This window comes from Phycomyces blakesleeanus (assembly GCF_001638985.1).
Source record: "Phycomyces blakesleeanus NRRL 1555(-) unplaced genomic scaffold PHYBLscaffold_26, whole genome shotgun sequence".
Classification (NCBI taxonomy): Eukaryota; Fungi; Mucoromycota; class Mucoromycetes; order Mucorales; family Phycomycetaceae; genus Phycomyces; species Phycomyces blakesleeanus.
The window spans coordinates 624,676-644,543 of record NW_017265159.1 but is presented as its reverse complement, the minus strand read 5'-3'; the positions used below and the strand labels follow the sequence as shown (position 1 = coordinate 644,543).

The window sequence follows — 19,868 nt, the reverse complement described above, 5'->3', positions numbered from 1 at the left end:
TATTTATATATTGTTCATTTTTCTATAAAAAGGGGAAAAAATCCATGCTCCATCATTCCCTTTGTTAATAACTAGCAAGCAAGAAGGTCGAAAATATATAAGTTCTATTGGGTTAAAGGCTTCATCCTGTCTTGTTAATTTTTTTAATTAATATAAAGAGATTCATGATCGTTAGGGACCAGATATTTGTTTATTTGAGGTCTAGGAATAAAGTTGCAGTTGAGGTGTCTAATTAAGCTTAAACAACATGTCTTCGTCCGATAGCCTTATACTCCCAGAATTAATGCTTTACAACCAAAGTCTACTAAAATCAATTGGATCCCTACTTAATAGCTGTTCCTCCAGAAGCTCTGAGAATGTCCTTAAAATTCCAAAAAAAAAGAACTGTTACTAACTGTAGATGCTTTACTAATTGTGCTATATTTGTGTAAACAAGCTATTGTATTTATAGTACTCATTCACCACTTATGTCAACCCAGTATTTACATTTATTTATTTATTCAAAACCGAAAACTCTTGGAATATACCGAAAATTTATATAAGCTTTAAAGACGATGTACACAATTGGACTGGAAAACAACTAATTTTAAATATTTGTCACCTCTTTCTCTTTATTGTTAAAGATTATTTTAATAACATTAATTCACAGACCAACATTAGACTAGTCAGAATAGCCTTGTTAAATTCGAGTGTTTATTTGAAATTAAGAAATAGTATGTCCAATTACAAAGCCAATTGGGCGACGATTGTTTCTAATATAATATATTCTATATACTTTACCTGGGCATAAATCCAAATGTGAGATTAGCATAAGACTACTTTGATTCTTGTGTCCATAGTATCTTAGATATTTATGTTAAGGTCGCTAATTTACTTATTTTGCACAAAGTACTTTTATATAAGCATTTAGGAAATTAACCTGGTATGTATTTGTTTTTTTTTGTTGATATATACACAAGAAATATAATTAATTAACCCCTATGCTTTCTACAATATGTAAAAAAGAATCCTTATTTATCGCAGATACCATTGCAAGTAAATCAGTCACGGAGTGTCAATCTTTTTTTTTCTTTTCTTTTTTCTCTGTCTTTCACTTGAAAACCTGCGGATATCCACGTGACTTGCTTCCATCGAGAAGTGATCGAAATTGAACGCTTTGAGAATCCCTTGTTCTTTTGCGCAATGTACCAAAAAACGACATTGCCCCTCCACGCCGCACCCAGTGAGGTTGTAGCTCATGGTGCTCCATCGAACAAATTACGAAACCTGACTTTGACCGACATTCAGTCGGATTCGATATCAAAGTTGGCGGAGAAGCACTTTGGAAAGAGTGGAAAGACAGAGTGGGATCCTAGTGTTGTAGAAACCATCATGGAGACAGAGTTGGTGCCCAGCAACTATGATCCAAAGAAGCTGATGCTTTTAGAGTTTGCACAATACTTGGAAAAGGCAAGAATCTGGATCTGATCTTGAATGAAAATTTGCGTTTATTCGTCCAATAATCTAATCAATGCAAAATTTCATCCATCAGTACCTTTGGCCTTATTTTGACAGTGAAACCGCATCATTGAATCACATCTTGTCGATCTGCCTTGTCGTAAATGAGAAATTTCGTCAGAGAGTGTCACCTTGGGGTAATTTGCATAATTTAATAAACATTACTAGGCTTAATCTATTTACCTTTATTCTTTTTTTTTTTATTAATCGTGTTTAATCTTGATGCAGACGCGTTCTCATCCGATGCAGCCAAATTCGCTTCCTTCTTTGGACGTGTCACTAGACTCGCCGTCTCTTCTGCTGACAAAAAACTTACACTGAATATCAGACGCTCTCTCTTGCTTTTCCTAATCCATTCTTTCCAGAGCTTGGAAAACCCACTTGTACGTCCCGAATGCTTAAAGTAAGTTGAATAAAAAAAACAAAAGACGGAAAAGGCAAGAGGATTTAACTATTAATTAATTATTATTACCATTTGTTATCTTTCTTCAGGCTGGTCTCAATTTCCATTTGGTCAAACCTGGCTTACGACTCTCGCCGGGAAAGCATATTGACAGAGTTTGCACCTCTGAGAAAGTTGTGGAACACCAGTCAAAAGAAATTGGATGCTTCTGGTAATTTTCTTTTTTGCTATTATAATAATTTGTGTATGAATGAGCTAGACTAACCAAAATGTTTTGCGAAAAAAAAAAGATGAAAGTACAAAGGAAAAGCTTGTTTTTGAGAGAGAATGCCTGAGCAACCTGATGAAGGATTTTATCGAAATCGTTTACCGGATACCAAAAGAGGGAAATGGCAAGTATAATGAGGACGGAAGAAAAAACAACGGAAAAGAAATAACTAGAATACTGGGGATTCTAACATATAATATGGTTTACTTTAGTCGGTGAAGACCTAATTAAGTACGCTGAGCGATTCCTTGAGTTCTTAATTGATCTTGAGGCACAGTTGCCCACACGCCGCTTTTTCAGCACTCTTTTGGATGATCATCAAGTAGTTGTACTGTGCAAGTTGGCTCCTTTTATGGAGCGCAAGGATAAAGATGTTGAGCTGATCAAGCAATTGTTGGAGACCTTGTCATTCTATGCCAAGTTTGAGATCAATGATCAAACAGGCCTTGCTTTGACAGATATAGAGATGACAGATGCTCATTGTGCACAGCTTATTCAGCTACAGGTAAAGAGAAAAGAAAAGAAAATGAGATTTGCCAAAAAAAAAACAATCAGACGAAAGCAGGTGAATTCAAGCTAAACTAACATTTATTTTTAAAACTTTATACTTGGATTTGCTTGGATTTGAATGCTTTTATTTCAGCACATTGTATTCCGTCAATTCAGAGAGGAAATCACTGAACTTCCCCTTGCCAACCTGGCCTCTATAGAAACACGTACCGATCTGTTGTGGCATTTCGAACCCCTTTCTGTGGATGTATTAACTAGATTGTGTAAAGCTGTCGATGTCCGAAGTGAGTTCCTTGTAGAGGGCGTTACTCCTTTTGTGGATCGTAAGAAGCTCCTTCTGGAGGGATTGGTATCTAAATACGAAAAAAGATTGAGTCAGATCGAGAAAATCAATGGTCTTCCTTTGTATCCAGATGAAGTAAGTGCGAGATGGTTATTTATTATTAAGCAATCTTACTATTATTATTATATTAGAATAAGTGGTATTTACTCTTTTTTTTTCTGGTTATTTAGGAGACTTTATTCAGTGACGGCCTAGTACAAACACAATTCTACACCAGTGATAGACCTTTGTCACTTCCTAAACTTAACCTTCAATTCTTGACGATCCACGATTATCTTTTGCGTAACTTCACTCTCTTCCGTCTTGAAAGCTCATACGAAATCAGACAAGATATCGAAGATGTAGTTAAGCGCTTAAACCCTCGACTCACCTACCCCGACAGAACAACAGAGTTTGCTGGATGGGCAAGAATGGCTGTTAATATTGAAAATTTCAAGTGGGTTTTTGTTTCTCTTGTTCCTATGAGCAGAATTATTATGCGTGAAGAAATATAGCTCATTTTCGGATGGAATTTATGTAGTATTGTTGATGTGGCCAGACCTAATCTTGGAGAAGATAAACCAGCACATGTCAAAGCAGATGTAAGTGAACCTTTATTATAATAGAAACAAAAAATAGGCGGATCGGCTGAAACTAACGACATTTTAGATAACATACGATGTCGGAAAATTCACAGATTCAATCAGAAGAGAATGGGACAATTTGCGCAAACATGATGTCTTGTTCCTGCTTACTATTCAGGCTAATGAAGAGTCTAGTCACCGTTACGATGACAGCTCTGACTTTAAGTCTCATTATGGTATCAAATATGTTCGTGGTTGTGAAATCATGGATATTGTTGGAAGTGATGGTAAGAAAAAACCAGCTTGTATTGGAAGAGGAATACTTAATTGATTATATAACTGTGTTAAGGCCGTCCCATTGATGAGGTGAACAAACCAAACATCGAGGATAAGCAAAGAAGATGGAGTGGATCAACACGTACACTCAGAGTCGAGCTGGACCCCAATCAGTACAAGGTAAGAAACATTATACGAACTTTTTAAAAAAACAGATATTGATATAATATCGGTATAATAGGAAGATATGCAGGCATTTAATAAAAAGAGGCGCGAGGATGTACACGAGACCTTTAATATCCTTGTTCGAAGACGGCCACAGGTAATATACAAAATTATACTAAATGCAATCCTACAGAGGGCACAAACTCAATATACAATCAAACAAATAGGAAAACAACTTCAAGGCTGTTCTTGAGACCATTCGTGATTTGATGCAAAGTGATTTGGTTGTTCCAGAATGGCTCCAGAAGGTGTTCTTGGGCTATGGCGACCCAAGCAGTGCAAACTACACTAAGCTTCCTAACAGAATTCGTGAACTCAACTTCCGTGATACATTCTTAAACTGGGATCATCTCAAAGAGAGTTTCCCCGGAAAAATCGTTAAGCCAGTAGATAATAGCGAAGAGACCCTTGAGCCACCTTTTGTTATTTATTCTGTAGAGTCAACTGAAGGAGAACAGGCACCACAAAAGAAAAAGAAGAAGTCTAAAAAATCAGATATGGTTCAAGACGAACAGCCCGAGGTTTTAGAAGTTTCGACCTACAAGGTTCCAAATATGGGTCCTTACCCTCAAGATATCCCTAAAAAGAATACAGTTCCTTTCACTCCTGTTCAAGGTATTTTGACGTTTGGCTTTATAAAAAAAAGCTTTGTACTCATATATTGTATTTATTAGTGGAATCTATCCGCTCTGGTATGAGTCACGGTCTTACAATGGTTGTTGGTCCTCCTGGTACCGGTAAGACAGATGTTGCTGTCCAGACCATTGCAAATCTCTATCACAATTATCCGAACCAGCACACACTTGTTGTTACTCACAGTAACCAGGCATTGAACCAAATCTTTGAAAAGATTATGGAACTTGGTAAGCTATAATATTTCTTAATAATAAGTTTCATGCTTATCACTTATAATACCAAATTTATCTGTAGATATTGACTCTCGTCATTTGGTGCGTCTGGGTCACGGTGAGGAGGAGTTAAACACCAATTTGAGCTTCAGTAAATACGGCCGCGTTACTTCTTTCTTGGAAAGACGCATTGAGCTTCTCGCTGAAGTAAACCGCTTAGCACTCTCTTTGGGTATTCCAGGTGAACATGGGTCAACTTGTGAGACAGCAGGATACTTTTACCGCTTCCACGTTTTGGCTTACTGGGAGCCTTATATTACCCGCATAGAAAATGGCACTTTCGAAGAGATTCGTGACCAGTTCCCATTTGCATATTTCTTTGCTAACGCACCAAACCCTTTGTTCACTGACGACATGTCAGCTGATGAAGCATTGGAGGTTTCGAAGGGTTGCTTTAGACATTTGGAAAAGATGTTTGCTGAATTGGAAGAAATTCGTGCGTTTGAGCTTTTGCGATCTGGCTATGACAGAGCAAACTACTTGTTGACCAAGGAAGCAAAGATCATTGCCATGACATGTACACATGCCGCTCTCAAGAGACGTGAACTGGTTGGCTTGAATTTCAAGTATGACAACGTAGTAATGGAAGAGGCAGGACAGATCCTAGAAGTGGAAACATTTATTCCTTTATTGCTCCAAGAACCTGAAGATGGAGTCAACCGCCTAAAGCGTGTCATTATGATTGGTGACCACAACCAACTTCCCCCTGTTGTAAAGAATTTGGCTTTCCAGCAATATGGTAATATGGAACAGAGTTTGTTCACACGCTTTGTCCGACTGGGTGTTCCCACACTTCAATTGGATGCACAGGTAAGACTCTAAAATATTACTAGCACGGGATTGTAGAACTGACATGTGCATTAAAGGGCCGTGCAAGATCCTCTATTGCCAAGTTGTACAGCTGGCGTTACAACCACCTTGGCGACCTTCCAAAGATCAGCCAAGCAGAAGAATACGCAAGAGCAAACGCAGGATTTACATATGACTACCAGCTGGTGAATGTTGGAAAATTCCAGGGCCACGGAGAAACAGAACCCGTACCTTACTTCTACCAAAACTTGGGAGAGGCTGAGTATGTGGTGGCTGCTTACCAGTACATGCGCTTGAATGGGTAAGTCCAAATAAAAATAAACCGATAAAAAGTCTAACTTTTTTTTTACAAAATACTAACTGTAACAATAATAATACAAAAGTTACCCTGCAGACAAGATATCTATCTTGACAACGTACAACGGTCAAAAAGCTCTTATTAATGATGTTCTTCAACGCCGTTGCGCATGGAACCCATTCTTTGGAAAACCTGCTGCAGTTACTACCGTGGATCAATACCAGGGTCAACAAAACGACTGTAAGTAAAATATTTGGGCTTGGCGTATTGTGTATCATAAATGTAACATATATATCTCTTTTGGTATTTGTAGATGTCCTGCTGTCTTTGGTTCGCACAAAGGCTGTCGGCCATATTCGTGATGTCCGACGTTTGATTGTAGCTGTATCGCGTGCAAGACTTGGTCTTTATGTGTTCTGCCGTAAAGAACTTTTCGAGAACTGTTATGAACTTCGTCCTGTATTTGAACAACTATTGAACCGGCCAACTAAATTATGTCTTGAACCAAGAGAGAGTTATCCTGCAAAACGCAATGTAAGTTAATGCTTTATTATAAGTACTATTATTTTTGACAATCATATTATTTTGTTGCTTTTATTATATGTTTTTATATAATTAAAACTAAAACTAAAAAAACGAAATTTAATGATGTTGACATATAGATTGATCAATCGGTTGATAAAACCGAGATTGAGAATGTCGAAGAGATGGGCAAGATTGTATTCAAGTTAAGCCAGGAACAATTAGAAACTCTGCGCGCAGAACAAGAAAATGTTATGCAGGAGGACGTAGAAGTTGATGCGATGGAGACTGACCAATAAATGATATCTGACTTTGGTCATCGTTGTAAGAGAAATAAACAAATCAAACAGAAAAGGATTAAAGATATAAAAAAAAAGAATAAAGATGAAAGAAAGAAAGAAAATAAACGAGAATATAGACGAAAAATCAAGGAAGAAAGGTGGTCTTGTTGTTTTTGATCTAGAGAAGTCTGAAAATCGGTAAATCTTGGATTATACCAATGCCAGCTCCAACGTCCATGTTCTTCGTGCCCATAACCGCACCGCCTGTCCTTGTGTCTCGAATGAAGTACCATCCCACCAGCATTTACGCTGTCAAGTGAAAGAAAACCAGTAAACCCATAAGTCACTTAAAACTTAAAATATATAAACACATTCAACCAATTGACTTACAGCTGGTTTTCTCCAGAAAAGTAGTAGCTTCTGTGCTGTAGCCATGGCATGCTCTGATCCACTTGTCTTGAGCATGACCATACCCATGCTGGTGATGCAAGTACGCATTGGCTCCAATGCTCTGAATCCCCATTTGTCAGTGGATTCAAAGCCAGCATCACATAGCATCTCAATCAAATGTTGCTCTGCCACATTCTTCTGACGATTAATATTCTTTTGGAGGGCAGAGAAGATGCTGTCATGCTGAACAAGGTGTTGTCCACAGGCAACCTTTAAGGCAGCCATGTCACCTTTGATATTCGGCAAACCAAAATATTCGAGCTCCTCTCGCAGTACGATGATGGGATGCTTGTCGGTTAGGGGAGAGTAAGCGGCTGTATTAAGCTGGGTCGGCAGAGGATGTGTGAGGGCCTGTCGGTAGAACTCCAAGACGTAATCTAGACAGGCAGGATCGAAATCAACAAATGTCCACATTGTCGAGTCATTTTCAACACTTGACGGGTCATCATCATTTTCAGAATATGTGTCTTGCTTGTTTAGAGCCAATCCATGAGGAAACATGGCAATTAAAAGACTTTCGGGTAGACTGACTAATGTCTCGCGATCAAGATCAACGCGGGTGCCACGCAGGTCTAAATGAAGGATTTGAGGGATGGGATTGGGATCACCGGTACTTGTGAGGTCATCTTCATAGTCATCATAGTCATCGTAGTCATCATATTCTTCGTCATTTGCGGATCTCTGCTGATAGATCAAGTCATTTTGGTTTGACACTTGAGTGATGGGTGATTCTCCAGGCATTGGTGGCAAAAAAAGGTCAAGGGAGAGAAAGGAGAGAAAGGGGAGGAGAATGAAATGCAGTGCAAGTGCAATTTGGAATGCAAACTCCTGGCTGTTCCACAAATCATACACAATGTTAGATGCTTTACTTGAGCATTAAAAAGGTGGCTTGGGATTTAATAGGAAACTCATGCCTTTTTGATAGAAGGAGACCCTTTAAGCTATTATATAAGCGTGCCAGTCTTGTATTCTGCCGCTTTAATCAATATTATTTGCACGTGTATTTTAGGATATATGTATTGGAGGAGCCACGTTTATGAGTCCGTTTGGAGAAAAGATTCGTTTAGAAACTACTCCTAAATTTCTTAATTTCAACCATCACTGTCTGGATACCTACTGGCTGCACTTTACTAACACCCCTCTGTTCGAGGATATCGAGGAATTGCGTGTAGTAGACAATAAGTTGACCCAGCACAGCATGCAGCACAGTAGTACCATTTTTGAAATTAGAGAAATATTGAATTACAGAGGCATTGATACCAGTAAGAGAAGACCTCCATGTCTGTGAGAACTGATAAGCTATCCGATCAAGTTCACCTAGATATGAATATAGATGTGTGTGTGTAAGAGAGGAAGATAAAGTGCTTTAGGTTAAGTTACTTGCCTTTTTCCACCACCTCAGCACTCTTCATTTTCTCTACGCGCTTAACACAATCTATAAGGGCTCCAAAATAAGGCTTCAATTGCTCGTCTACAAAAGCGCCGATCTGAAGAGAGAGGATTTGTTTGACATGATCCAATTCGGCTTCGACTGCACGATTATTTGCTTCCTATTGACGAACAAATAAATCAGTAAAAGTATCAGTTAACTATACTGGATAATCAGCTCACCTGAAACACAGAAACAATTAAATCATAATTATTGATCAGAAACACAATCTTGCGTGCAACCTCTGGAAATTCATTTGACATTCGTGCCAATAATCCTTCCAGTTCATTTCTCAGCCTCTGGACACTTAAAGATAAATTCTTCAGTACCTAATTTAATCGCATTTTTATTCCTCATACTGGCATTTACCTATTGGTCAGGATAGCGTCGTCATAGCCGTCGTTCAAGACCAGGAGAGAAGTAGAGAACTCTGCATAGCGTCGGGTGATCTAAAATAAATTTTCCAAGTTTATATTTACACTAGCTTTTATTATTCTAGCATTTCTTCTTTGTATACACTTACATAGTGTGGATGTATCTCCTTGACTGCGCTCAACACAGACTTATTGTTAGCCATTTTTTTCATACTATCGATATGAAGTGTCATAACATGTTGAAACCTTGGCCAGAGTAGCATATTAATTGAGTTTGTATATCCCTCCAAAGCCGGTACACGTCTTCTCTGAAGCTCAAGTGCAAGCTGGGTATTGATACGAATACACAATAAGATACCAACAGCGTCGTATGAGTTATCAATGCATGCCTTTGAGAATGCCTAATAGCGCAGAAAATATGCATAAGTAACTTGTTTTTTAAGCACCATGCGCGAATTACCTTTCCTACACGCTCAGTAGGTTCATAAATTTGTTGGAATATATTTTTTGCGATATCTGCGGCAGCAGCTGGGTCTCTTGAAAAAAACTCGTATATAAACAAGTATTCAGAACTTGCGTTGTCGATCAATGTCAAATTGAAACTTCGGAATAGCTGTTCGAATTGATATTTCTATTTTAAAAAAGTAAACAAGGTTATAAGTATGGTCTGTTTGAATACTATTTCCTCTTTCCTTACTTGTTCCTTGTCTTCAGCTACATGAACAAGAATCACACCAGGATCTTGTAGCCTTAAAACATCAATACGGTCGCCCAAAGCAAACACATTCGTTTTGTCCTTGAACGCTTGTTTTCCACCTCCAAATAGACCACCTACATAATAGATTAACATCTCAATGCTTGAGTTTGAAGAAATGAATCCGAAATACCTTTCCGTGCGTTTTCTTCAACACCAATCAAGTCAGTCTTGTCTGTCACTACAGTCTTTTGTAGAAATGTAAATTCCATATAATCAGGTAGATTAAGAATAACTTCTGGGCATTCTTTTATTACTTATTGCTCTTACCTGCAATTTTAATAGACCTTTACTATATCTTTCGAAATGATTATGAAAATACCATCGAAGTGAGTTCACGTAGGTTTGTTGGATCTCTGCTGCAGCATCATGGTGCCTTTCCAATACAAACATGTGAAGACCTTTGTATTTCAGAAACACAGATTGCTGCATAATTTGGATGTTTGTGTTTGGTACGCATAGCGAATGTATCCTGCTGACAAAAAAATCACGAATAGAGGCCGATGCTTTGAGCCGTAGTTTCTCCAGCTCTGGTCCTACGTCTCGTAAAGCTTTGATAGGTCTATGTTGGTTTGCTTTCACAAATCTCATTTGTTTGTTAATTCCGAGCAGGTAGCTTAACCACATTTCATCAATTTCTCCTTCTGTAATCTTCCTATAAACAAGAAAATAATTGAAATCCATTAAAACTCTGGTTTCTTCGATATTATTAGCTGTTTTTTTGTCTTTGTTTTACTAAGATACTTTACTTTATCACATAAGGTGGAATAACCATTCCTTTCAACGCCCGTCCTAATCGTGTCTCAACTGCCTATATAACTTTTGATGAGTAACTGTTGATATTTGTGTAGCGGTAACATTAATTTATCTTTAGATTTCGACCCACTTTTCGATTCTTTAGCTTGACACTCATAAAAGAGGATTGTTCCTGCAGATTCTTTATTTCTCCACTGATATTGCCCAAATCACTTTGGAATGCATTCATCAACTCTTCCATCCTACCCAACACTCCATCACAAGACTAAACAAAAAATGTCAGCAATTATAAAAGTTATTTTCTTTAAGTAATAATAATATAATTAAGATGAAGTAGTATCACAAAGGAATCTTACTTCAATTTCAAAATGAAGGTCGACAAAGGATTGAACCTGCTGAGCATCTACCACCTTTGATTAATTCTCTCAAAGCATATATGCCATATGCTTTTAACTAAACTCACAATCGTTTTCGAGGTCTCTTTGAACATTTTCCTTTTGTTGATTTACTTGTCGAGCATATTCACGCAAATCCATTCCACTCTCAAGTGCCTGGCTCACAAACGCGTCTTCCTGAAATGCTGATATTCTGTCTGGTGCATAAATATACAAAATAGAATAAAATGTATGATAGTTTGTTTAAAAGAGATGTAAATAGTCTTTTTCATTTGATTCTCTGGTTGAAATTACCATCAACCTCATCGAATGAAATCTGGTAGAAATCAAAGTCATCGTCATCGGCTTCACTTGATTTTTCTTCAGAATCGGTGTGGGAAGGAATGACACTTGACTGGGTATACGAATGTAAGAACCAAGGGTATCCGCTTCTTATTTAACTTTTTTCTTTCTTCTTCTGTTTTTTTTTTTGACATACAGGGTCATTCTGTTCAGTTTTCTCAATGGGTGTTTCTGCAAGTAAGGAATCTAGTTCCTTCAGGGCAAGAGATTGACCCTCGGGTGGGCTTTCTTTTCTGTTTTTATTTTCTCCAGGTTCTTCATCGGATGATGGTACGGAAGGTAGAGTCTTTGTTGTGTCTAATTCTGTGTCTACCATTAGATCTGCAGTGAAATGAGCAAGTGTGAAACTGAGAATAGGCTCAATGGAAAGGCACCTTGGCTTTCAATCACTGTCACACAGGCTTCTTCAAGTCCAGATTGGGCTGAGAAGTGCTGTTTGTGATGTTCTATTTATTCTGCTCTTCTTCTTCTTAAAAGAATAAGACATATGTAATACGCTTCTAATCTTGTATTGGATCTTAATTACTCATTTTTATAAAGGATTTTTTTTTGAATACGTATGTGTGTATGTGTGTGTACAAGTATAATTACAAGTAGACATAATAAAGAGATAGAGAGAGCGAGAAAATAGTCTGTGTATAAATTAGTTTGGGATTTAAAACATCGAACACGAATATTTTCTATTAATTAATAATAACTGTACAATTCGAAGGTGTCTAGTGTCAATGCAGCCAGAAGCGGATTTCCTCGGAATAAACAGTGTTTAATATCCATAACAGGACTCCAAGGTTCCAGCACTTGAACTAGTCCTTCGCGGTTACGCAAAACTATCTAGATAGATGTCAGTTACAATAATTTTTTTTACGTCCTTGGAAGTTTACCTGTTTATTTGTTTCGTTTGCAAAAGCTACTATTGGCCACCGGTGGCCTTCTGAAATAATAGTTGTTCGCGCCATATTGTGTTGTGGGAAAGTACTAATGAAACTCCATTGTGGTTCTATTTCTAATTCATTAGTTATTGTACCAACAATGTGATATGTTTCATGTCGGTTTCGTGATGAAAGAAGACAAATGCCCCCATAAGGTTGATAAAATAAAGAATATGGGCGATATCCTCGAACTATACATAATAAATCAATAAGTATTTAAAAGATTTCAGGGTAATTAACTCACTTATATCTGTATCTATCAAAGGTCTGCAAACTGGGGGTTGTTCATTCGCTTTATCGATAGACCATCCGACTGAGCCTGATACACTACTACACATTATCCTGTATTGATTCTCGATCGATACAGTATATAATGAATGTATAGGGCCAATGTTCTGATCCTGTCTTAGGCGATAAAGAAGCTGTTGTGGATTGAGAATGTCATAAACTACGATTACACCATTCGATAATCCACAATAAATTATATTGAATCTGGAATCGTCAAAATTACATGACCATCCAGGAGCTTCTAGTTGGAATCTTTAGTTGGATGAGTATATTTATTTGGTTTTGCATACATACACATATATATATATATATATAGTTCACAAATGTACCTTTCCACTACAGTATTATCATATATTGAACTCAACACAAGAGTTTTATCGAGGCCAGTTGAGAGGATAAATGCGCGCCCATAAGAAGAACATTTTATATCACGTATGCTATTGGTGTGGTTGGGAATGAATTCTGTTAAAGAACCGTCTGCTAAATTGACCTTTTGTATTCCATGTCCATGCATATTATGCTTCATTCCCACTACTGCCAATGAAGCGCAGGGCATGAGTGCCATTGTTCGTGCTGACTGGATCTACTCATCAGTATCAGTTTATTTTGTTTTCTATACATTTTCCGTAAAAATAAATTAAAAAAAAACGTACCTCTTGTGGTAACCTGAGAGTACAAATAGGCCTGTATGATCTTACTACCTCTTCAGGCCCAGTTAAGATTATATTTGAATATTCTTCCAAGCTTCTATATTCTAGACCATCGCTTAAATGTGATCCAAGTCCATCGTGCTCGTCTGCTTCGAAAGTTGAATAATCGTCTACCACTATGACCGATGATTCGTCCAAGTCAATGATTTCCAAATCATCAGATATAACTACCGAAACTTCAGATTCTGTCACAGACTCAGTATCTAACTCATTGTCCAAAGGTTCAGCTGGTATAACATTTTGGACATCTGGCACTGTATCAAGTGTAGTATCCAGTTTTACGGGCGTAGTCTCGTTTGTAGGGTAATTCAGGGTTTCTTCTACAGTATCTGTGTCATAGGTGGTGCTATTTGTGTTAAAAACAATAAGATAACATGTGGGCTTGTGTATTTTGCCGCTATATATATTTAACGTACTCAAGAATTGTGTGAGATATATTTCTTTTTGTGAATTCTCTCTTGCACATATTGATAGCTAATACAGATTTTTCTAAATCTCTGGCAAGCTCAAAGCTTTTTTGCTGAGCAGCTTGTAATTCTCGTTTAAGCTCAAGGATATCTGTCTCGTCGTGTACTGCGATGCGAGTTGGGCGAATAACTCGCACAGAAGACTTTCGGAAAGGGTTCCTATAGAGATCCAGTTAAAAAAAGAAAAGAACAATATCAGGAATTCTTGTATTTACATGCAGATAGGACATGTGCTTTTTCCATCTCCACGTCTCAATCTCTGTGAAACTATCCATTGAAAAATACAGCTAAGATATGGCAAGTATAAGTATAATAGTAGTAATTACAACAAGGTTCTTTTGACAGCGGTTTGTTCTTAGTCATATTTTTTGGAGAACTACTTACCTTTGTCCAAATAAATGTCCACATTCAAGAGATGCAAGACAATGTGAACCTTGACCAGTCCAATTTTCTGAGCAGATTGCGCAGGCCATAGATTCATCATCATCTTCTTCCAATGTGGTATTTTTACTGGAAGAAATTTTGTCGTCAACATTGGAAGTACTGTTAGATGATTCTGGCTGTATTGAATGTTGATTTATAGATTCCATTTCTTTTAGATTAACAAATAATGATCATAAACCCTTTCTAGCGCACTTGGTTTATGCTGTGGCTTGGATATTCACACCATGTTGAACAACTAGTCAATTTTATTGATGTATGCATGTATATATATAGTGGTATAAAATATAACCCTTAAGGTCGTTCATAAAGGATGTCATAATGGCCTATACACGTATTATATTGTATTATATAAGATCAATCAACAATATTAGAATTTGTTTTTCTTTCCCTTTGAATTTTATTAACAAGGCTACATGATATTTTTTACCTGGTCTGTAGATCAAACGTAAAGGCTTATTTTCATCTTTTTTCGTCTCGTCAGGCCAAAACTCATGAACTGCTGCGTTGTCTCCAGCACCACCATCTAGATAAATTACTTCCACTGGAATATCCAAGGCTCTTGTAAGAGCAATAATTTGCAAGTGGTCTGATTCTCGTCCAAACGCTTCAACATGCATTGCACAAAATTCGTCAATCGAAATCATTTCGGTTACTAAAAATGGTTCATATTCTGCTGAATGGATACGCAGATATGCAGATGCAACAAATCGTAGGTGCATTACAATTGCATTACTGATCTCTTCAGACTGGAAGTTGACCAGAAGCATATCAGGGTCTGATACACGCTGAGGAAGCAGCTCATACTGCTCTAGGGTTACATCATAAAAGTCCTCATAAGCTAACTTTTGGAATCCACCAAGTTCCAGCAAATCAGGAGTTGTCTTTAACTTTGCGAGTCCAGCCTCATATCTCTCTATATTAGACAATATGCTCTCAAACCAAGCAAAGGCAAAGGCTTATTCATTTTTTCCCATTATATATTCATATTAATATCATGTTCCTGTCCCTATTTCTTTTCCTGTATTATTATTTTTTCTCTGTATTCTCACCTCTAAAGAAACAATTGCCTACATATCAATATTATGTTAGCAATGAAATTTACGTTGAGAGCAAAAGCAAAAGGTATTACCATCACCACGACAGCGGCGTATACGTCCATATTTTTTGCTGAGGTTCTTTAATAATAAAGGTCATTAATATCTAGAGTATCATTGCTTGCCATAATGACTCACATTTATTTTACGCAAGAATGGTTGATTGTTACTGAATTCTTGTACTAGTTGCGCAATTGGTTCCTCTTGACATACAAGAGGAATCTAAAGTAAGAGAAGTTTTAGATGGAAACGTCGCGTTGAGTATGCATTACCTTTTGCGCTTCTTGATCCTTTATTTGTTGCTCGAAGATAAGAATTTGTTCATCAGTAAGTTCAGGCTCTTGTTCCGTCGACATGGTTGATTCTTTTTCCTTTCTCTTATTAATGAGAAGAAGTGGAGTATAAACTAATATAGATTTCCTGCAAAGTGATGAGGTGGACCTTCTTTACTCCACGCAGTCACACCAAGAGAAATGGTACACAAACTATTACTCGAGTGTAACCATTGATACGAAATGTATAATGTATTTAGTACTATAATTTGTCTTTGAATAATTGTTATTGGAGCATTGAAAACATAATGAGAGTTGTTTAACTTTATTGGATTATTTGTTTTTTATTTTCAGGTTATTTCAACTTTCTAGACCGTGTCCCTAAAAAAAACGATTTTGATCCATAGACTTTGCAGTAGATTTATAGCTAAAATACCATGAAAGATTTTTATTTTAATATATCGGCAAGCACTTGACTTACAACTAATAGAAATATTCTCCAGATCAGATAGAATAGCTATGAAAATATGAATCAATATTGAATATATAATAGTATGCTCACAATCACATATTATTTAAAAATGTCAATATATATATAAAATATCAATCATCAAAGGCATGGCTTTTTTTATCCAAAAAGATTTATTTAAAGAAAACACCATAAACGGTTATCATGAAACAGCGGCTTCACCATCAGAATTATTAGCTTTACTACTACCCATACTTCAAATCTAAAAATTTACACTGTTTTCAACTATTTTCGGGTATACCATACCAGAGAATTTTCTGTAATGTATGGACCAATTGACCTTTTCACAGAAAGGGAGAGTACTATATGACTATTACTTTTAAAGCTTCGATTTTCCAATACGCCAGTTAACATTTGCTTTAAGCTGAAGAGTATAAATCGTAAATACTTTATAAGCTTATATATTAAATTTTAGCATATTGCCGCTATCTTGCTTATCACATGTTTTTTTTTCTGAAAAATAAATTTGCAAGCTCCAGAGAAAAGACACAAGAGGTAAGATGTTTGACAGTTTTATAAGGATGAAAATTCTAGTGAGATTTTACTGTTCCAAGTTAAGAACTTCTCCGATATGATGGATGAATTATATATTTTTCTAGTACACTACACGAATAAAAATTTGTGTCTAGGGGTGTATTCTCTCTTTATCAGCCCAGGGTTGTAAGTAGAGGTGTATTTTGGTCTATTTTCTCCCTTTTTAACATTTTTTTGTTTAAATAATGTTCGAGTACCTTTTCTCTTTTATAGTTGATATTTTATTCATATAATAACCTACTTCTCTTAATCTTTATACTGGGAAGATGTCCTTGGCTTTGATTTACAATAATAGCAGAACCAAAGATGAAAAAATAAAATTGAAGTATATATATATTAAAAAGGAGAGGAGAGAAAAAATAATATTTAATTAAAATACAACCTTAAAACAACTCTTAAAACCTGGAAGATTTTGCAAAAATACTCAACTAGTGTCGCTTATATATATATACATATATATTGGATTAACACCCTTTATCATTGATAATAGCATAATGTGTATATATATATGCATTTGTGTATTTATTTAATATGTGGGTCCATTTATATAAAGAAATAAACTGTTATTGTTTTTTGATTCTCCTTGTCAATTCCAAGGATAACAAGGGAGGGGAATAATAAATAAATAATAAGAAAGAGAGAGAGATGGTTTGCAGGGATTATATTTAATGCAGTGCCTTTAAGATTTAGTACCATCTTTACAAACTTTGGCGTTTTTTTTTTCAAATGGATAAACTTCATGTACGCCTTCTTTTTTCTTCTTTTCTTCTTATGAATCTAACCATCTATCCATACATTTAATTAATTACCTGGTTTAAAAAAAAGTGAGTTTTTTTTTAAATCCCTTGGAAGTATAACAGACCCTTTCTTGAGGGATTTTCTTTTAAGAAATAAATTACAAGGAGAGGTTTCTCTTTTATTATTATAATGTCTTTCTTTCATTCATGCACATACAATATATTACATTGTATGTTTATGCATTTGTTTATTTTATCTTATTTTATTTTGCATAAAATCAAAAAACCATATTTTAACTGTAAACTACGGTAAAAGAAAAAGGGGGAGATTTAGAGGGAGATCCTAAAGAATATAATATTCCAAGGGATGTTTGGAAGGAGATTCGCTATTCTCCTACTGTAGGAAATGGCAGGATTTAAAACGCTAGGCTAGGCAGAAAACCTGCTATTCTAGCCTTCTTTTACATACATACATATATTTAGCCAATAGGAATTCAACCGTTAACCTATTAATCTTACTTTATTAGCGAATGGAAGTTGTAGAATTACTAATTCCTTCTTATATTTTAGTGAATATACTTTTATCTATAAAATTACTTGTGCCCTTACATAGTGATATGTATATACAATATAATGTAAGTTACTCAACAGAATTTATGGAGATCGGTAGTAATTATCCTCAAAAGAAAACATAAACTATGTATAAGCAACTACTTAATAGAAAAAGAGAACAAAAAAAAGTCTTTTGTAGAACAGAGGACATACTTTACATTAAAGAAGAAGAAAGAATTAGAAGATATGTCTGTGTTTGGTGTCAAAGGCGTATATAAGTCCATATTGAAGATGTATGGAGATTTCATTAGGTGTTTTACTTTTTATTTAATTTTTGTAACCAAACAAACAGCCTATCACCAATTATACACTCAAGATAAGTTGTCTGGATTAAAAGGAATATATTTTTCCAAGAACTATTCCATAGCACCAGAATATGCTACTTTTTCTTTATCAAAAAATAATAGCAATAAAAAAGAAAACATCATTTTGCACAGGGCATATTAATGTAATTTCAAGATATTAACAGGTTTCCTCCTGCAATGCAAGGCTTGAAAGGGGGACAATGATTTATTATTTATTAATCACAAGAATTACAATAGTCTTTTTTGTCTTTAATGACTTTGTCACCATACATTGTCAAATGAAACTAGTGATAGGTGTGTGTACAGTAGTAATATTAAAAACAATATTAATAATAATAATAATAATATATCATAAACCAGTTCCCCTTGAGAAAATATAACTAAATATTTTTTTTAAAATAAATAATAATGAAAACCAAATCCAAATCCAAATGTGATTGTGGTGTATTTAGCGTCGACATTCCTGGATACCAATAGGTAGTGAAATTGATTAGGCACAGAATCAAAAGAATCTAATTTTGGAGGTTTTATTATTATTATTATTACTTTGTTCCAAATCACTATACACACATAATGTCAACCCTAGAAAGCCAACCATCCATGACCGCCACTGAATTTGCAGCCTATGTACGCTACAACTATAACACACACACACACACATATATATATATATAGTGAACTTTTTTCAAAACAATCTATACAACAATTAGGATGAGGGAATCTACATACAAATGTAACATTATTTATTTGTATTTCTTTTTATTATTTTTGCTTTAATTAGATTGATTCAGTTGTCGAAACATTGGTAATTACTTCTCTATTATTCTTTTTTTTTTATTGAAAAAAGTGTATTGTAAAAATATTTACTGTTCTTTTTCACTAATTGCACAAATACATGGTATTATTTTTTTCTTGGAAGTAGCAAACCAAGATGGATGGTGTTTCTGGTCAGATGAATGAAAAGTGTGAGTGAAAATTTCTATATTGAAATCTTGAAACAAAAACAAAAAGCAATGTAAATTGATGTGATTTGATTAGTGGAAGACATGAGCAATCGCATCGATAGTCTTGAGCAGACCTTGTCAGACGTAGTCAAACAAATGGATGAACAAAAACCAAGACAAGACCCAGCTACTACCACTGCTGGTACTGAAGATTCCTAGAGTTGAGCCTTAATCAAATATCTATATGTGTGGGTGTATTTCTGTAGGCGCAAATATTTTATCTTATTTTTCTTTAAGTTCTTCTTTCTTTTGGACTTTTTTGATCCATTACACTCCTTGATCCATACACTGCACACAAACCTGTACACATAAACACATACACATATACATTGCTTATAACACATTGTTTTTTGTGTTTACATTTTTACAATTGGACACTTGGTCATTAATAAACAAGATTATTATTTTTTCAAATTGCCGATACATGTAGCTTACGAATAATAGCTTTTGCTTTTGCACAAATATATATATATATACACTCACTTGACTGATGCTCTAAAAAGTAAACGTACCTTGTGTATCCTGCAAACTGAGGTTTA

At 35.7% G+C, this 19,868-nt stretch overlaps 6 protein-coding genes across 6 annotated transcripts; 2 read left to right on the top strand and 4 right to left on the bottom strand.

Annotated features, from left to right (window-relative positions):
• Window positions 1-1,510: 1,510 nt before the first annotated feature.
• On the top strand, window positions 1,511-7,051 carry PHYBLDRAFT_127833 (hypothetical protein; the record flags this gene model as incomplete). Its single annotated transcript, XM_018429190.1, has 18 exons — window positions 1,511-1,634; window positions 1,726-1,900; window positions 1,990-2,111; window positions 2,191-2,292; window positions 2,381-2,673; window positions 2,812-3,096; window positions 3,192-3,457; window positions 3,542-3,602; window positions 3,670-3,871; window positions 3,934-4,040; window positions 4,102-4,182; window positions 4,253-4,700; window positions 4,760-4,948; window positions 5,016-5,803; window positions 5,860-6,104; window positions 6,187-6,341; window positions 6,415-6,635; window positions 6,764-7,051. 18 exons carry the CDS (start codon window positions 1,511-1,513, stop codon window positions 6,920-6,922), a joined length of 4,023 nt encoding a protein of 1,340 aa, XP_018286238.1. The 3' UTR covers window positions 6,923-7,051.
• Window positions 7,052-7,117: 66 nt separating this feature from the next.
• Window positions 7,118-7,936, bottom strand: PHYBLDRAFT_100505 (hypothetical protein; the record flags this gene model as incomplete). The annotated part of the gene is made up of 2 exons (XM_018427591.1): window positions 7,118-7,213; window positions 7,295-7,936. Coding segments are annotated over 2 exons (738 nt in total), but the record flags the coding sequence as incomplete, so codon positions are not given.
• Window positions 7,937-8,417: 481 nt separating this feature from the next.
• Window positions 8,418-11,720, bottom strand: PHYBLDRAFT_173684 (hypothetical protein; the record flags this gene model as incomplete). Its single annotated transcript, XM_018437086.1, has 15 exons — window positions 8,418-8,671; window positions 8,760-8,904; window positions 8,966-9,089; window positions 9,153-9,232; window positions 9,307-9,558; window positions 9,618-9,788; window positions 9,855-9,988; window positions 10,045-10,099; window positions 10,182-10,566; window positions 10,661-10,722; window positions 10,798-10,932; window positions 11,024-11,070; window positions 11,131-11,259; window positions 11,357-11,456; window positions 11,541-11,720. 15 exons carry the CDS (start codon window positions 11,718-11,720, stop codon window positions 8,418-8,420), a joined length of 2,253 nt encoding a protein of 750 aa, XP_018286236.1.
• A 296-nt stretch (window positions 11,721-12,016) lies between these two features.
• On the bottom strand, window positions 12,017-14,391 carry PHYBLDRAFT_188848 (hypothetical protein; the record flags this gene model as incomplete). The annotated part of the gene is given in 8 exon segments (XM_018439571.1): window positions 12,017-12,235; window positions 12,286-12,524; window positions 12,578-12,873; window positions 12,951-13,204; window positions 13,275-13,728; window positions 13,748-13,957; window positions 14,014-14,085; window positions 14,183-14,391. 8 exon segments carry the CDS (start codon window positions 14,386-14,388, stop codon window positions 12,092-12,094), a joined length of 1,875 nt encoding a protein of 624 aa, XP_018286235.1. The 3' UTR covers window positions 12,017-12,091.
• A 75-nt stretch (window positions 14,392-14,466) lies between these two features.
• Window positions 14,467-15,715, bottom strand: PHYBLDRAFT_183361 (hypothetical protein). Its single transcript, XM_018438758.1, has 6 exons — window positions 15,609-15,715; window positions 15,475-15,558; window positions 15,369-15,417; window positions 15,292-15,306; window positions 14,670-15,197; window positions 14,467-14,565 (listed from the first exon to the last, which is right to left on the bottom strand). Exons 1-6 carry the CDS (start codon window positions 15,690-15,692, stop codon window positions 14,534-14,536), a joined length of 792 nt encoding a protein of 263 aa, XP_018286234.1. The 5' UTR covers window positions 15,693-15,715; the 3' UTR covers window positions 14,467-14,533.
• Window positions 15,716-18,890: 3,175 nt separating this feature from the next.
• PHYBLDRAFT_183360 (hypothetical protein) lies at window positions 18,891-19,740 on the top strand. The gene is made up of 4 exons (XM_018438757.1): window positions 18,891-18,952; window positions 19,107-19,130; window positions 19,248-19,290; window positions 19,364-19,740. The coding sequence occupies exons 1-4, from the start codon at window positions 18,899-18,901 to the stop codon at window positions 19,486-19,488; spliced, it is 246 nt and encodes an 81-aa protein (XP_018286233.1). The 5' UTR covers window positions 18,891-18,898; the 3' UTR covers window positions 19,489-19,740.
• Window positions 19,741-19,868: the final 128 nt, after the last annotated feature.